The sequence below is a fragment of the Eleutherodactylus coqui genome, chromosome 8, assembly GCF_035609145.1.
Source record: "Eleutherodactylus coqui strain aEleCoq1 chromosome 8, aEleCoq1.hap1, whole genome shotgun sequence".
NCBI lineage: Eukaryota > Metazoa > Chordata > Amphibia > Anura > Eleutherodactylidae > Eleutherodactylus > Eleutherodactylus coqui.
The window spans coordinates 209,154,603-209,166,768 of record NC_089844.1 but is presented as its reverse complement, the minus strand read 5'-3'; the positions used below and the strand labels follow the sequence as shown (position 1 = coordinate 209,166,768).

Here is a 12,166-nt window from a genome sequence, read left to right as displayed (position 1 = left end):
GGGGCCGCTTCTAGAACGTTCTGGAATAAGTTCCCCGTCAAGGTGAGAGGTCGTCATGGCGGCCCCCCCGGAAGTGCTGTGAGAGCTTCTGGTGACTTCTCGGGGCGCTCAGCGGCAGCACGTGACCCGGACTCCACCCCCCGCTGGTGACGCGCGGCTCCTCACTTCACGTGCAGACGGTGAGATGGTAAGTGGCCGCGTGTCTTCGTGCCTCCCGTTACTTGGTGGCTGGCCGGCGGTGTCCCCAGGGCCTCCCGGTACACGGAGTGTCGGCGCTCCTGCGGGTCACACGTGGTGAAGGAGGAGGCCGGCTCCGCGGCGTGTTATCCGCTCGCAGCCGTTCGTGTCTCTGCGTACTATTACGGCTGGAGCGAGCCTCCGTGGGGGCAGCGATCATGTCGTGACATACCGGCCCCGCTGCATCCGTTTGACTTATTGCCACAACGCAGGGACATGAAGTGCGGGGGACATGAAGTGCGGGGGACATGAAGTGCGGGGGACATGTTGTCACGGATGAGGCGTAGCTCCTGTCCCCTCTCCTCTCCGGCGCTCGCTGATGTGTTCTGTACGAGCAGAAATGGCGCTTAATGACCGTTCTGTACTTTAGGACAATACAGAGCATCGGGGAGCGGAAAACCAGCGCTGCGGTCCGGGCGGGCCAGAGCAGGCAGTGACTAGAATGGCGTGCGGCTTCCAGCTTCCTCCAGGGCGGCGCTGCGGTCCGGGCGGGCCAGAGCAGGCAGTGACTAGAATGGCGTGCGGCTTCCAGCTTCCTCCAGGGCGGCGCTGCGGTCCGGGCGGGCCAGAGCAGGCAGTGACTATAATGGCGTGCGGCTTCCTCCAGGGCGGCGCTGCGGTCCGGGCGGGCCAGAGCAGGCAGTGACTATAATGGCGTGCAGCTTCCTCCAGGGCGGCGCTGCGGTCCGGGCGGGCCAGAGCAGGCAGTGACTATAATGGCGTGCGGCTTCCAGCTTCCTCCAGGGCGGCGCTGCGGTCCGGGCGGGCCAGAGCAGGCAGTGACTAGAATGGCGTGCGGCTTCCAGCTTCCTCCAGGGCGGCGCTGCGGTCCGGGCGGGCCAGAGCAGGCAGTGACTATAATGGCGTGCGGCTTCCTCCAGGGCGGCGCTGCGGTCCGGGCGGGCCAGAGCAGGCAGTGACTATAATGGCGTGCGGCTTCCTCCAGGGCGGCGCTGCGGTCCGGGCGGGCCAGAGCAGGCAGTGACTATAATGGCGTGCGGCTTCCAGCTTCCTCCAGGGCGGCGCTGCGGTCCGGGCGGGCCAGAGCAGGCAGTGACTATAATGGCGTGCGGCTTCTAGCTTCCTCCAGGGCGGCGCTGCGGTCCGGGCGGGCCAGAGCAGGCAGTGACTATAATGGCGTGCGGCTTCCTCCAGGGCGGCGCTGCGGTCCGGGCGGGCCAGAGCAGGCAGTGACTGTAATGGCGTGCGGCTTCCTCCAGGGCGGCGCTGCGGTCCGGGCGGGCCAGAGCAGGCAGTCACTATAATGGCGTGCGGCTTCCAGCTTCCTCCAGGGCGGCGCTGCGGTCCGGGCGGGCCAGAGCAGGCAGTGACTATAATGGCGTGCGGCTTCCTCCAGGGCGGCGCTGCGGTCCGGGCGGGCCAGAGCAGGCAGTGACTATAATGGCGTGCGGCTTCCAGCTTCCTCCAGGGCGGCGCTGCGGTCCGGGCGGGCCAGAGCAGGCAGTGACTATAATGGCGTGCGGCTTCCTCCAGGGCGGCGCTGCGGTCCGGGCGGGCCAGAGCAGGCAGTGACTAGAATGGCGTGCGGCTTCCAGCTTCCTCCAGGGCGGCGCTGCGGTCCGGGCGGGCCAGAGCAGGCAGTGACTATAATGGCGTGCGGCTTCCTCCAGGGCGGCGCTGCGGTCCGGGCGGGCCAGAGCAGGCAGTGACTATAATGGCGTGCGGCTTCTAGCTTCCTCCAGGGCGGCGCTGCGGTCCGGGCGGGCCAGAGCAGGCAGTGACTATAATGGCGTGCGGCTTCCTCCAGGGCGGCGCTGCGGTCCGGGCGGGCCAGAGCAGGCAGTGACTATAATGGCGTGCGGCTTCCAGCTTCCTCCAGGGCGGCGCTGCGGTCCGGGCGGGCCAGAGCAGGCAGTGACTATAATGGCGTGCGGCTTCCTCCAGGGCGGCGCTGCGGTCCGGGCGGGCCAGAGCAGGCAGTGACTGTAATGGCGTGCGGCTTCCTCCAGGGCGGCGCTGCGGTCCGGGCGGGCCAGAGCAGGCAGTGACTATAATGGCGTGCGGCTTCCAGCTTCCTCCAGGGCGGCGCTGCGGTCCGGGCGGGCCAGAGCAGGCAGTGACTATAATGGCGTGCGGCTTCCTCCAGGGCGGCGCTGCGGTCCGGGCGGGCCAGAGCAGGCAGTGACTATAATGGCGTGCGGCTTCCAGCTTCCTCCAGGGCGGCGCTGCGGTCCGGGCGGGCCAGAGCAGGCAGTGACTATAATGGCGTGCGGCTTCCTCCAGGGCGGCGCTGCGGTCCGGGCGGGCCAGAGCAGGCAGTGACTAGAATGGCGTGCGGCTTCCAGCTTCCTCCAGGGCGGCGCTGCGGTCCGGGCGGGCCAGAGCAGGCAGTGACTATAATGGCGTGCGGCTTCCTCCAGGGCGGCGCTGCGGTCCGGGCGGGCCAGAGCAGGCAGTGACTATAATGGCGTGCGGCTTCCAGCTTCCTCCAGGGCGGCGCTGCGGTCCGGGCGGGCCAGAGCAGGCAGTGACTATAATGGCGTGCGGCTTCCTCCAGGGCGGCGCTGCGGTCCGGGCGGGCCAGAGCAGGCAGTGACTATAATGGCGTGCGGCTTCCAGCTTCCTCCAGGGCGGCGCTGCGGTCCGGGCGGGCCAGAGCAGGCAGTGACTATAATGGCGTGCGGCTTCCTCCAGGGCGGCGCTGCGGTCCGGGCGGGCCAGAGCAGGCAGTGACTGTAATGGCGTGCGGCTTCCTCCAGGGCGGCGCTGCGGTCCGGGCGGGCCAGAGCAGGCAGTGACTATAATGGCGTGCGGCTTCCAGCTTCCTCCAGGGCGGCGCTGCGGTCCGGGCGGGCCAGAGCAGGCAGTGACTATAATGGCGTGCGGCTTCCTCCAGGGCGGCGCTGCGGTCCGGGCGGGCCAGAGCAGGCAGTGACTATAATGGCGTGCGGCTTCCAGCTTCCTCCAGGGCGGCGCTGCGGTCCGGGCGGGCCAGAGCAGGCAGTGACTATAATGGCGTGCGGCTTCCTCCAGGGCGGCGCTGCGGTCCGGGCGGGCCAGAGCAGGCAGTGACTAGAATGGCGTGCGGCTTCCAGCTTCCTCCAGGGCGGCGCTGCGGTCCGGGCGGGCCAGAGCAGGCAGTGACTATAATGGCGTGCGGCTTCCTCCAGGGCGGCGCTGCGGTCCGGGCGGGCCAGAGCAGGCAGTGACTATAATGGCGTGCGGCTTCCAGCTTCCTCCAGGGCGGCGCTGCGGTCCGGGCGGGCCAGAGCAGGCAGTGACTATAATGGCGTGCGGCTTCCTCCAGGGCGGCGCTGCGGTCCGGGCGGGCCAGAGCAGGCAGTGACTATAATGGCGTGCGGCTTCCAGCTTCCTCCAGGGCGGCGCTGCGGTCCGGGCGGGCCAGAGCAGGCAGTGACTATAATGGCGTGCGGCTTCCTCCAGGGCGGCGCTGCGGTCCGGGCGGGCCAGAGCAGGCAGTGACTATAATGGCGTGCGGCTTCCTCCAGGGCGGCGCTGCGGTCCGGGCGGGCCAGAGCAGGCAGTGACTATAATGGCGTGCGGCTTCCAGTTTCCTCCAGGGCGGCGCTGCGGTCCGGGCGGGCCAGAGCAGGCAGTGACTATAATGGCGTGCGGCTTCCTCCAGGGCGGCGCTGCGGTCCGGGCGGGCCAGAGCAGGCAGTGACTATAATGGCGTGCGGCTTCCAGCTTCCTCCAGGGCGGCGCTGCGGTCCGGGCGGGCCAGAGCAGGCAGTGACTATAATGGCGTGCGGCTTCCTCCAGGGCGGCGCTGCGGTCCGGGCGGGCCAGAGCAGGCAGTGACTATAATGGCGTGCGGCTTCCAGCTTCCTCCAGGGCGGCGCTGCGGTCCGGGCGGGCCAGAGCAGGCAGTGACTATAATGGCGTGCGGCTTCCTCCAGGGCGGCGCTGCGGTCCGGGCGGGCCAGAGCAGGCAGTGACTATAATGGCGTGCGGCTTCCTCCAGGGCGGCGCTGCGGTCCGGGCGGGCCAGAGCAGGCAGTGACTATAATGGCGTGCGGCTTCCAGCTTCCTCCAGGGCGGCGCTGCGGTCCGGGCGGGCCAGAGCAGGCAGTGACTATAATGGCGTGCGGCTTCCTCCAGGGCGGCGCTGCGGTCCGGGCGGGCCAGAGCAGGCAGTGACTATAATGGCGTGCGGCTTCTAGCTTCCTCCAGGGCGGCGCTGCGGTCCGGGCGGGTCAGAGCAGGCAGTGACTATAATGGTGTGCGGCTTCCTCCAGGGCGGCGCTGCGGTCCGGGCGGGTCAGAGCAGGCAGTGACTATAATGGCGTGCTTCTTCTAGCTTCCTCCAGGGCGGCGCTGCGGTCCGGGCGGGTCAGAGCAGGCAGTGACTATAATGGCGTGCGGCTTCTAGCTTCCTCCAGGGCGGCGCTGCGGTCCGGGCGGGTCAGAGCAGGCAGTGACTATAATGGTGTGCGGCTTCCTCCAGGGCGGCGCTGCGGTCCGGGCGGGTCAGAGCAGGCAGTGACTATAATGGCGTGCTTCTTCTAGCTTCCTCCAGGGCGGCGCTGCGGTCCGGGCGGGTCAGAGCAGGCAGTGACTATAATGGCGTGCGGCTTCTAGCTTCCTCCAGGGCGGCGCTGCGGTCCGGGTGGGTCAGAGCAGGCAGTGACTATAATGGCGTGCGGCTTCTAGCTTCCTCCAGGGCGGCGCTGCGGTCCGGGCGGGCCAGAGCAGGCAGTGACTATAATGGCGTGCGGCTTCCAGCTTCCTCCAGGGCGGCGCTGCGGTCCGGGCGGGCCAGAGCAGGCAGTGACTATAATGGCGTGCGGCTTCCTCCAGGGCGGCGCTGCGGTCCGGGCGGGCCAGAGCAGGCAGTGACTATAATGGCGTGCGGCTTCCAGCTTCCTCCAGGGCGGCGCTGCGGTCCGGGCGGGCCAGAGCAGGCAGTGACTATAATGGCGTGCGGCTTCCTCCAGGGCGGCGCTGCGGTCCGGGCGGGCCAGAGCAGGCAGTGACTAGAATGGCGTGCGGCTTCCAGCTTCCTCCAGGGCGGCGCTGCGGTCCGGGCGGGCCAGAGCAGGCAGTGACTATAATGGCGTGCGGCTTCCTCCAGGGCGGCGCTGCGGTCCGGGCGGGCCAGAGCAGGCAGTGACTATAATGGCGTGCGGCTTCCAGCTTCCTCCAGGGCGGCGCTGCGGTCCGGGCGGGCCAGAGCAGGCAGTGACTATAATGGCGTGCGGCTTCCTCCAGGGCGGCGCTGCGGTCCGGGCGGGCCAGAGCAGGCAGTGACTATAATGGCGTGCGGCTTCCAGCTTCCTCCAGGGCGGCGCTGCGGTCCGGGCGGGCCAGAGCAGGCAGTGACTATAATGGCGTGCGGCTTCCTCCAGGGCGGCGCTGCGGTCCGGGCGGGCCAGAGCAGGCAGTGACTGTAATGGCGTGCGGCTTCCTCCAGGGCGGCGCTGCGGTCCGGGCGGGCCAGAGCAGGCAGTGACTATAATGGCGTGCGGCTTCCAGCTTCCTCCAGGGCGGCGCTGCGGTCCGGGCGGGCCAGAGCAGGCAGTGACTATAATGGCGTGCGGCTTCCTCCAGGGCGGCGCTGCGGTCCGGGCGGGCCAGAGCAGGCAGTGACTATAATGGCGTGCGGCTTCCAGCTTCCTCCAGGGCGGCGCTGCGGTCCGGGCGGGCCAGAGCAGGCAGTGACTATAATGGCGTGCGGCTTCCTCCAGGGCGGCGCTGCGGTCCGGGCGGGCCAGAGCAGGCAGTGACTAGAATGGCGTGCGGCTTCCAGCTTCCTCCAGGGCGGCGCTGCGGTCCGGGCGGGCCAGAGCAGGCAGTGACTATAATGGCGTGCGGCTTCCTCCAGGGCGGCGCTGCGGTCCGGGCGGGCCAGAGCAGGCAGTGACTATAATGGCGTGCGGCTTCCAGCTTCCTCCAGGGCGGCGCTGCGGTCCGGGCGGGCCAGAGCAGGCAGTGACTATAATGGCGTGCGGCTTCCTCCAGGGCGGCGCTGCGGTCCGGGCGGGCCAGAGCAGGCAGTGACTATAATGGCGTGCGGCTTCCAGCTTCCTCCAGGGCGGCGCTGCGGTCCGGGCGGGCCAGAGCAGGCAGTGACTATAATGGCGTGCGGCTTCCTCCAGGGCGGCGCTGCGGTCCGGGCGGGCCAGAGCAGGCAGTGACTATAATGGCGTGCGGCTTCCTCCAGGGCGGCGCTGCGGTCCGGGCGGGCCAGAGCAGGCAGTGACTATAATGGCGTGCGGCTTCCAGTTTCCTCCAGGGCGGCGCTGCGGTCCGGGCGGGCCAGAGCAGGCAGTGACTATAATGGCGTGCGGCTTCCTCCAGGGCGGCGCTGCGGTCCGGGCGGGCCAGAGCAGGCAGTGACTATAATGGCGTGCGGCTTCCAGCTTCCTCCAGGGCGGCGCTGCGGTCCGGGCGGGCCAGAGCAGGCAGTGACTATAATGGCGTGCGGCTTCCTCCAGGGCGGCGCTGCGGTCCGGGCGGGCCAGAGCAGGCAGTGACTATAATGGCGTGCGGCTTCCTCCAGGGCGGCGCTGCGGTCCGGGCGGGCCAGAGCAGGCAGTGACTATAATGGCGTGCGGCTTCCAGCTTCCTCCAGGGCGGCGCTGCGGTCCGGGCGGGCCAGAGCAGGCAGTGACTATAATGGCGTGCGGCTTCCTCCAGGGCGGCGCTGCGGTCCGGGCGGGCCAGAGCAGGCAGTGACTATAATGGCGTGCGGCTTCTAGCTTCCTCCAGGGCGGCGCTGCGGTCCGGGCGGGTCAGAGCAGGCAGTGACTATAATGGTGTGCGGCTTCCTCCAGGGCGGCGCTGCGGTCCGGGCGGGTCAGAGCAGGCAGTGACTATAATGGCGTGCTTCTTCTAGCTTCCTCCAGGGCGGCGCTGCGGTCCGGGCGGGTCAGAGCAGGCAGTGACTATAATGGCGTGCGGCTTCTAGCTTCCTCCAGGGCGGCGCTGCGGTCCGGGCGGGTCAGAGCAGGCAGTGACTATAATGGTGTGCGGCTTCCTCCAGGGCGGCGCTGCGGTCCGGGCGGGTCAGAGCAGGCAGTGACTATAATGGCGTGCTTCTTCTAGCTTCCTCCAGGGCGGCGCTGCGGTCCGGGCGGGTCAGAGCAGGCAGTGACTATAATGGCGTGCGGCTTCTAGCTTCCTCCAGGGCGGCGCTGCGGTCCGGGCGGGTCAGAGCAGGCAGTGACTATAATGGCGTGCGGCTTCTAGCTTCCTCCAGGGCGGCGCTGCGGTCCGGGCGGGTCAGAGCAGGCAGTGACTATAAGGGCTCATGTCCACGGGCAAAATAAGAATTAAAATCCGCAGCAGATTTTAACTCTTCTCCCGCCCGTGGATCCGCACCCCATAGGGATGCATTGACCACCCGCGGGGCAGATAAATACCCGCGGATGGTCAATAAAAGGGATTGTTTTTTTTTAAATGGAGCATGAAAAAATCCGGACCATGCTCCATTTTCATGCGGGTCTCCCGCGGGGACGGCTCCCGCGGGCTTCTATTGAAGCCTATGGAAGCCGTCCGGATCCGCGGGAGACAAAAATCGTAATTTACTCACACGCTCCATTTCTTCTCTTCACCGCGGCGCCATCTTCTCTCCGTCGCGGCCGGATCTTTTTTCTTCGGGCCAGCGCATGCGTGGGGCATGTCACCGACGTCATCCTGCGCATCCGCCGGGCCGAAGAAAGAAGATCCGGCTGCGACGCAGAGAAGATGACGCCGCGGCGAAGGAAGGATCCGGAGCGGGCGGGAGGTAAGTTTATTCTGATTTATTCCTATTTTCAGCGCTCATGTCCGCGGGGCAGGAGGGACCCGCTGCAGATTCTACATGGAGAATCTGGAGCGGGCCTGATTTTCCCCGTGGACATGAGGCCTAATGGCGTATGGCTTCCAGCTTCCTCCAGGGCGGCGCAGCAGTCCAGGCGGGTCAGAACAGGCAGTGACTATAATGGCGTATGGCTACCAGCTTCCTCCAGGGCGGCGCTGCGTCTCATGCTGGTTTTTAATAGAATTCAGCAACTGAGGTGGTGAACAGAACCTTCGCCACCGGTGGGAGCGAGGAGGACCTCCAGCTGCTGCTTCCTCTTATGTGTCTCAGTTGACCTAAAGGGGTTGTAAAGCACCGATGGTTGATCAATAGTAGGTAGATGGGGGAAGAGGAGAGTATCGGTCGGGACTCCTGCCAGTCAGCTGCTCTTTGGGCTGCATTGAACTGACTTATTGAGGAAGCAGACAGCTCCGTTCTTATATAGTGGTCGGTCTTGGTATTGCAGGCAATTAAAATGAATCAGAGCTTTCCCTGTAATACTAAGCCTGGCCACTGCAGTAAGAACGGTGCTGTCTGCTTCCTGCAGTGTACAACTGTATCCCAGAGAAATGATCGGTGGGCGTCCTGGGCGACGGACCCCTGACTGCTGCTGATGGCTAATCCTGTGCATGGGACAACGGTGGTGTACAACCCGCTAACACCCATGAGATAGCAGTCTGACTTTGTGCGGGTCCCATCACGGAGACCCCCACATAATCCTGAGACCGACTCTGCAGACCCTCAGTGTAACTATAAGGAGCCATAAAGAGCCCTTCTGCAAGAAGCCTGCCTCCTGCCTGCCGCCTCCTGCCTGCCTGCCTCCTGCCTGCCTGCCTCCTGCCTGCCGCCTCCTGCCTGCCTGCCTGCTGCCTGCCGTTAATTCTAAAACCTAAAGGAAAGCTACATTGTAGCTGACGGACGGACGTTGTAGATTCCGTATTGTCCTACTGAAACACACAGTGGCAGCTAAAGGGTTAACCGGTGTGACCTTGGCCAAGGTCAGCGGCTGATGCAAGGATGTGACCGTCCCTGAGACAGCGAGCTCATGAAGTTGGGGGAAGCGCTCAACCGGCAAGACGGGCAAAGGGCAAGATGGATGGGGACTCCCACCTCCGTGTCGGCTTTTCAGAGACACTGCTGCGCCACCTGTAGTCAATATTCACAGTACAGTGCCAGAATGTTTAACCCTTTACATCCTGGGTGTGTGGGTATTGGCCGCTGAACATGTATGCGGCGGTTGGGGGGGGCAGCTCTGCGCTACATGTATGCGGCGGTTGGGGGGGCAGCTCTGCGCTACATGTATGCGGCGGTTGGGGGGGGCAGCTCTGCGCTACATGTATGCGGCGGTTGGGGGGGGGGCAGCTCTGCGCTACATGTATGCGGCGGTTGGGGGGGGGGCAGCTCTGCGCTACATGTATGCGGCGGTTGGGGGGGGCAGCTCTGCGCTACATGTATGCGGCGGTTGGGGGGGGGGCAGCTCTGTGCTACATGTATGCGGCGGTTGGGGGGGGAGCAGCTCTGCGCTACATGTATGCGGCGGTTGGGGGGGGAGCAGCTCTGCGCTACATGTATGCGGCGGTTGGGGGGGAGCAGCTCTGCGCTACATGTATGCGGCGGTTGGGGGGAGGGGCAGCTCTGCGCTACATGTATGCGGCGGTTGGGGGGAGGGGCAGCTCTGCGCTACATGTATGCGGCGGTTGGGGGGAGGGGCAGCTCTGCGCTACATGTATGCGGCGGTTGGGGGGAGGGGCAGCTCTGCGCTACATGTATGCGGCGGTTGGGGGGAGGGGCAGCTCTGCGCTACATGTATGCGGCGGTTGGGGGGAGGGGCAGCTCTGCGCTACATGTATGCGGCGGTTGGGGGAGGGGGGGCAGCTCTGCGCTACATGTATGCGGCGGTTGGGGGAGGGGGGGCAGCTCTGCGCTACATGTATGCGGCGGTTGGGGGAGGGGGGGCAGCTCTGCGCTACATGTATGCGGCGGTTGGGGGAGGGGGAGCAGCTCTGCGCTACATGTATGCGGCGGTTGGGGGAGGGGGAGCAGCTCTGCGCTACATGTATGCGGCGGTTGGGGGAGGGGGAGCAGCTCTGCGCTACATGTATGTGATGAGATGTGAATTCTGAACTAAACCCGTATTTTGCTCCTCCTTACAGGCAGGAAAAGCATTTAAGAAGTTCCTCCCCCTGCTGGACCGCGTGCTCGTAGAGCGAGTGGCTCAGGAGACCGTCACGAAAGGAGGGATTGTGCTTCCTGAAAAGTCTCAAGGCAAAGTCCTGGAGGCGGTGGTGGTCGCCGTGGGCGGTGGCTTCAAAGGAAAGGTAAGTCTACAAGTGTTCTAGAGTACTTGGGTCCCCTGACTTGCTGCTGTTTGCCCCTGGCTTCAGGTTTGCAGGTCCTGATTTTCGGACGGTCGTCCCCATTTTTCTGCGGCTCCGCTGTTTGCACGCTGCTATCCTGATGGCACCAACGACACCATGTAGATGGAAACAAACCACATAAAACTATTTGGTTCTCGTTGGACTGAGAAGATGTCAAATCCTTATTGCTGTAAGACTGATGTAAGATGCCAGAGGCAGAACCGTCGGCTGGGAAGATATGGCGAGACATCAACCGCCTGCTGGAAGCCCGGTCTGTATCGGGTACATGTGCGGTCTGATGTACATGGCCCAAATATACGGCCCTGTGAATAAGCTGCGGGAGCGATGGCACCTGGTGGATTGTGCTGCGCGTCTGCAGCACACCTCCTGTGGATTATTGTACAGGTGGACAGGTCGGCAGGAGAGTTCACTATTTCCATTGAAGGGGGGGACGTGTGCTGCGGATCTGCACCAAAGCTTCTACTATGTGGTCTCGATTTTGCTACTGCAGCAAATCTGCCACATGTGAACGTAAAGGCTTGGCAGCGGGTGGTAAAGGCTCGATGGCGGCTCAGGTGCTTGTGGGGTAAAGCTCGGGTGCTTGTAGTAAATGGTGCGGCGGCTTGGCTGCAGGGGGGGGGTAAAGTCTCGGCTGAGGTTCGGGTGTTTGTAGTACATGGCACGGCTGCGGGTAGCGAAGGCTCGGCGGTGGCTCGGGTACTGGAAGTAAGTGCCCGTGTCTGCAGCGCTGATGTCTGCGGGACAACAAACTTGTTTCTTCCCTCCCCTTCACATTTTGCGGTCTGTCTTGTAGGATGGAGACATCCGACCTATAGATGTAAATATTGGCGAGAAAGTTCTTCTTCCTGAATACGGGGGAACCAAAGTAGTGCTGGAGGATAAGGTGGGTACATCTGATACACGGTCTTGTGGCCCCCTGAACATTGTAACTAAAATGAGCAAAACTGATCTCTATAACTTTTTTTTTTTCTTCATTGCAGGAATATTACTTATTCAGAGATAGCGACATTTTAGGGAAATACCTGCCATAATCGCAGTCTGCCTTGGTTTTTTCCCCCCTTTTCTTTTTTTTCTTTCTCCATTTTTTCCATTCCAGAAGCTGTTGAAAATGAAGATTATGTGATTAATGTATTTGCTACAATAAAGTAAGAAAGTAACATTCTTGACTCTGGCTTGTGTATTCGGGGTGCATCAGTCACACTTCAGTCCAAATGAGCAGATTATAGAAGGAGCGGGGGTGGGGTGGGGGGTAAGCCTTTTGTATGGAAAATACTGATGAGTGACGAAGGCTTCATGAAGGGAAATCACTAAGCAATCACTATCTTACTAACATTGGGTTACTCACATGTACGAATGTTAGTGTTACATGCAAAAGCACGTGGTCTACACTTACTACTCCTAATCTGTAGAAGCCGTACACAACATCCGCGTGGAGGGCTGATCGCAACGTGTTGGACAGTCTGACTAAACGGATAAATATAGATAATCTTGTACATCTTCAATCCCCGCAGTGTCTCTTTACATGGGTTGGAGCACTGACATTCTGGACTGGCTCACTAGTTGTGCTGTATTGCCTACTGTGGCTAGTGATTGTCTGCAGCCATCGCATGCCGCCACGATACCCAGAACTGGAACAATACAATCGTGTACCTCTAGTAGTGACCTACAATCTGCATCAAGAGGTACCAAGGAAAACCGCAAAGAAACTCTTCATACCCAACACTAGGAGGTCTATCTGAAATATAAATTATATTCCGACCACAGGCAGGATATAGATCACCAACAC

The 12,166-nt window shown here is 63.3% G+C and overlaps 1 protein-coding gene across 1 annotated transcript; it reads left to right on the top strand.

Moving 5' to 3' along the window:
- Positions 1-49: 49 nt before the first annotated feature.
- HSPE1 (heat shock protein family E (Hsp10) member 1) lies at positions 50-11,539 on the top strand. The gene is made up of 4 exons (XM_066577272.1): positions 50-187; positions 10,156-10,320; positions 11,174-11,263; positions 11,361-11,539. The coding sequence occupies exons 1-4, from the start codon at positions 185-187 to the stop codon at positions 11,409-11,411; spliced, it is 309 nt and encodes a 102-aa protein (XP_066433369.1). The 5' UTR covers positions 50-184; the 3' UTR covers positions 11,412-11,539.
- Positions 11,540-12,166: the final 627 nt, after the last annotated feature.

What these genes read in the sequence shown, in the direction of transcription:
- HSPE1 (XM_066577272.1), top strand. An exon ending in GCGGTGGCTTCAAAGGAAAG is followed by an intron (nt 10,321 to 11,173) that starts GTAAGTCTACAA and finishes TCTGTCTTGTAG; the next exon opens with GATGGAGACATCCGACCTAT. An exon ending in AAGTAGTGCTGGAGGATAAG is followed by an intron (nt 11,264 to 11,360) that starts GTGGGTACATCT and finishes TCTTCATTGCAG; the next exon opens with GAATATTACTTATTCAGAGA.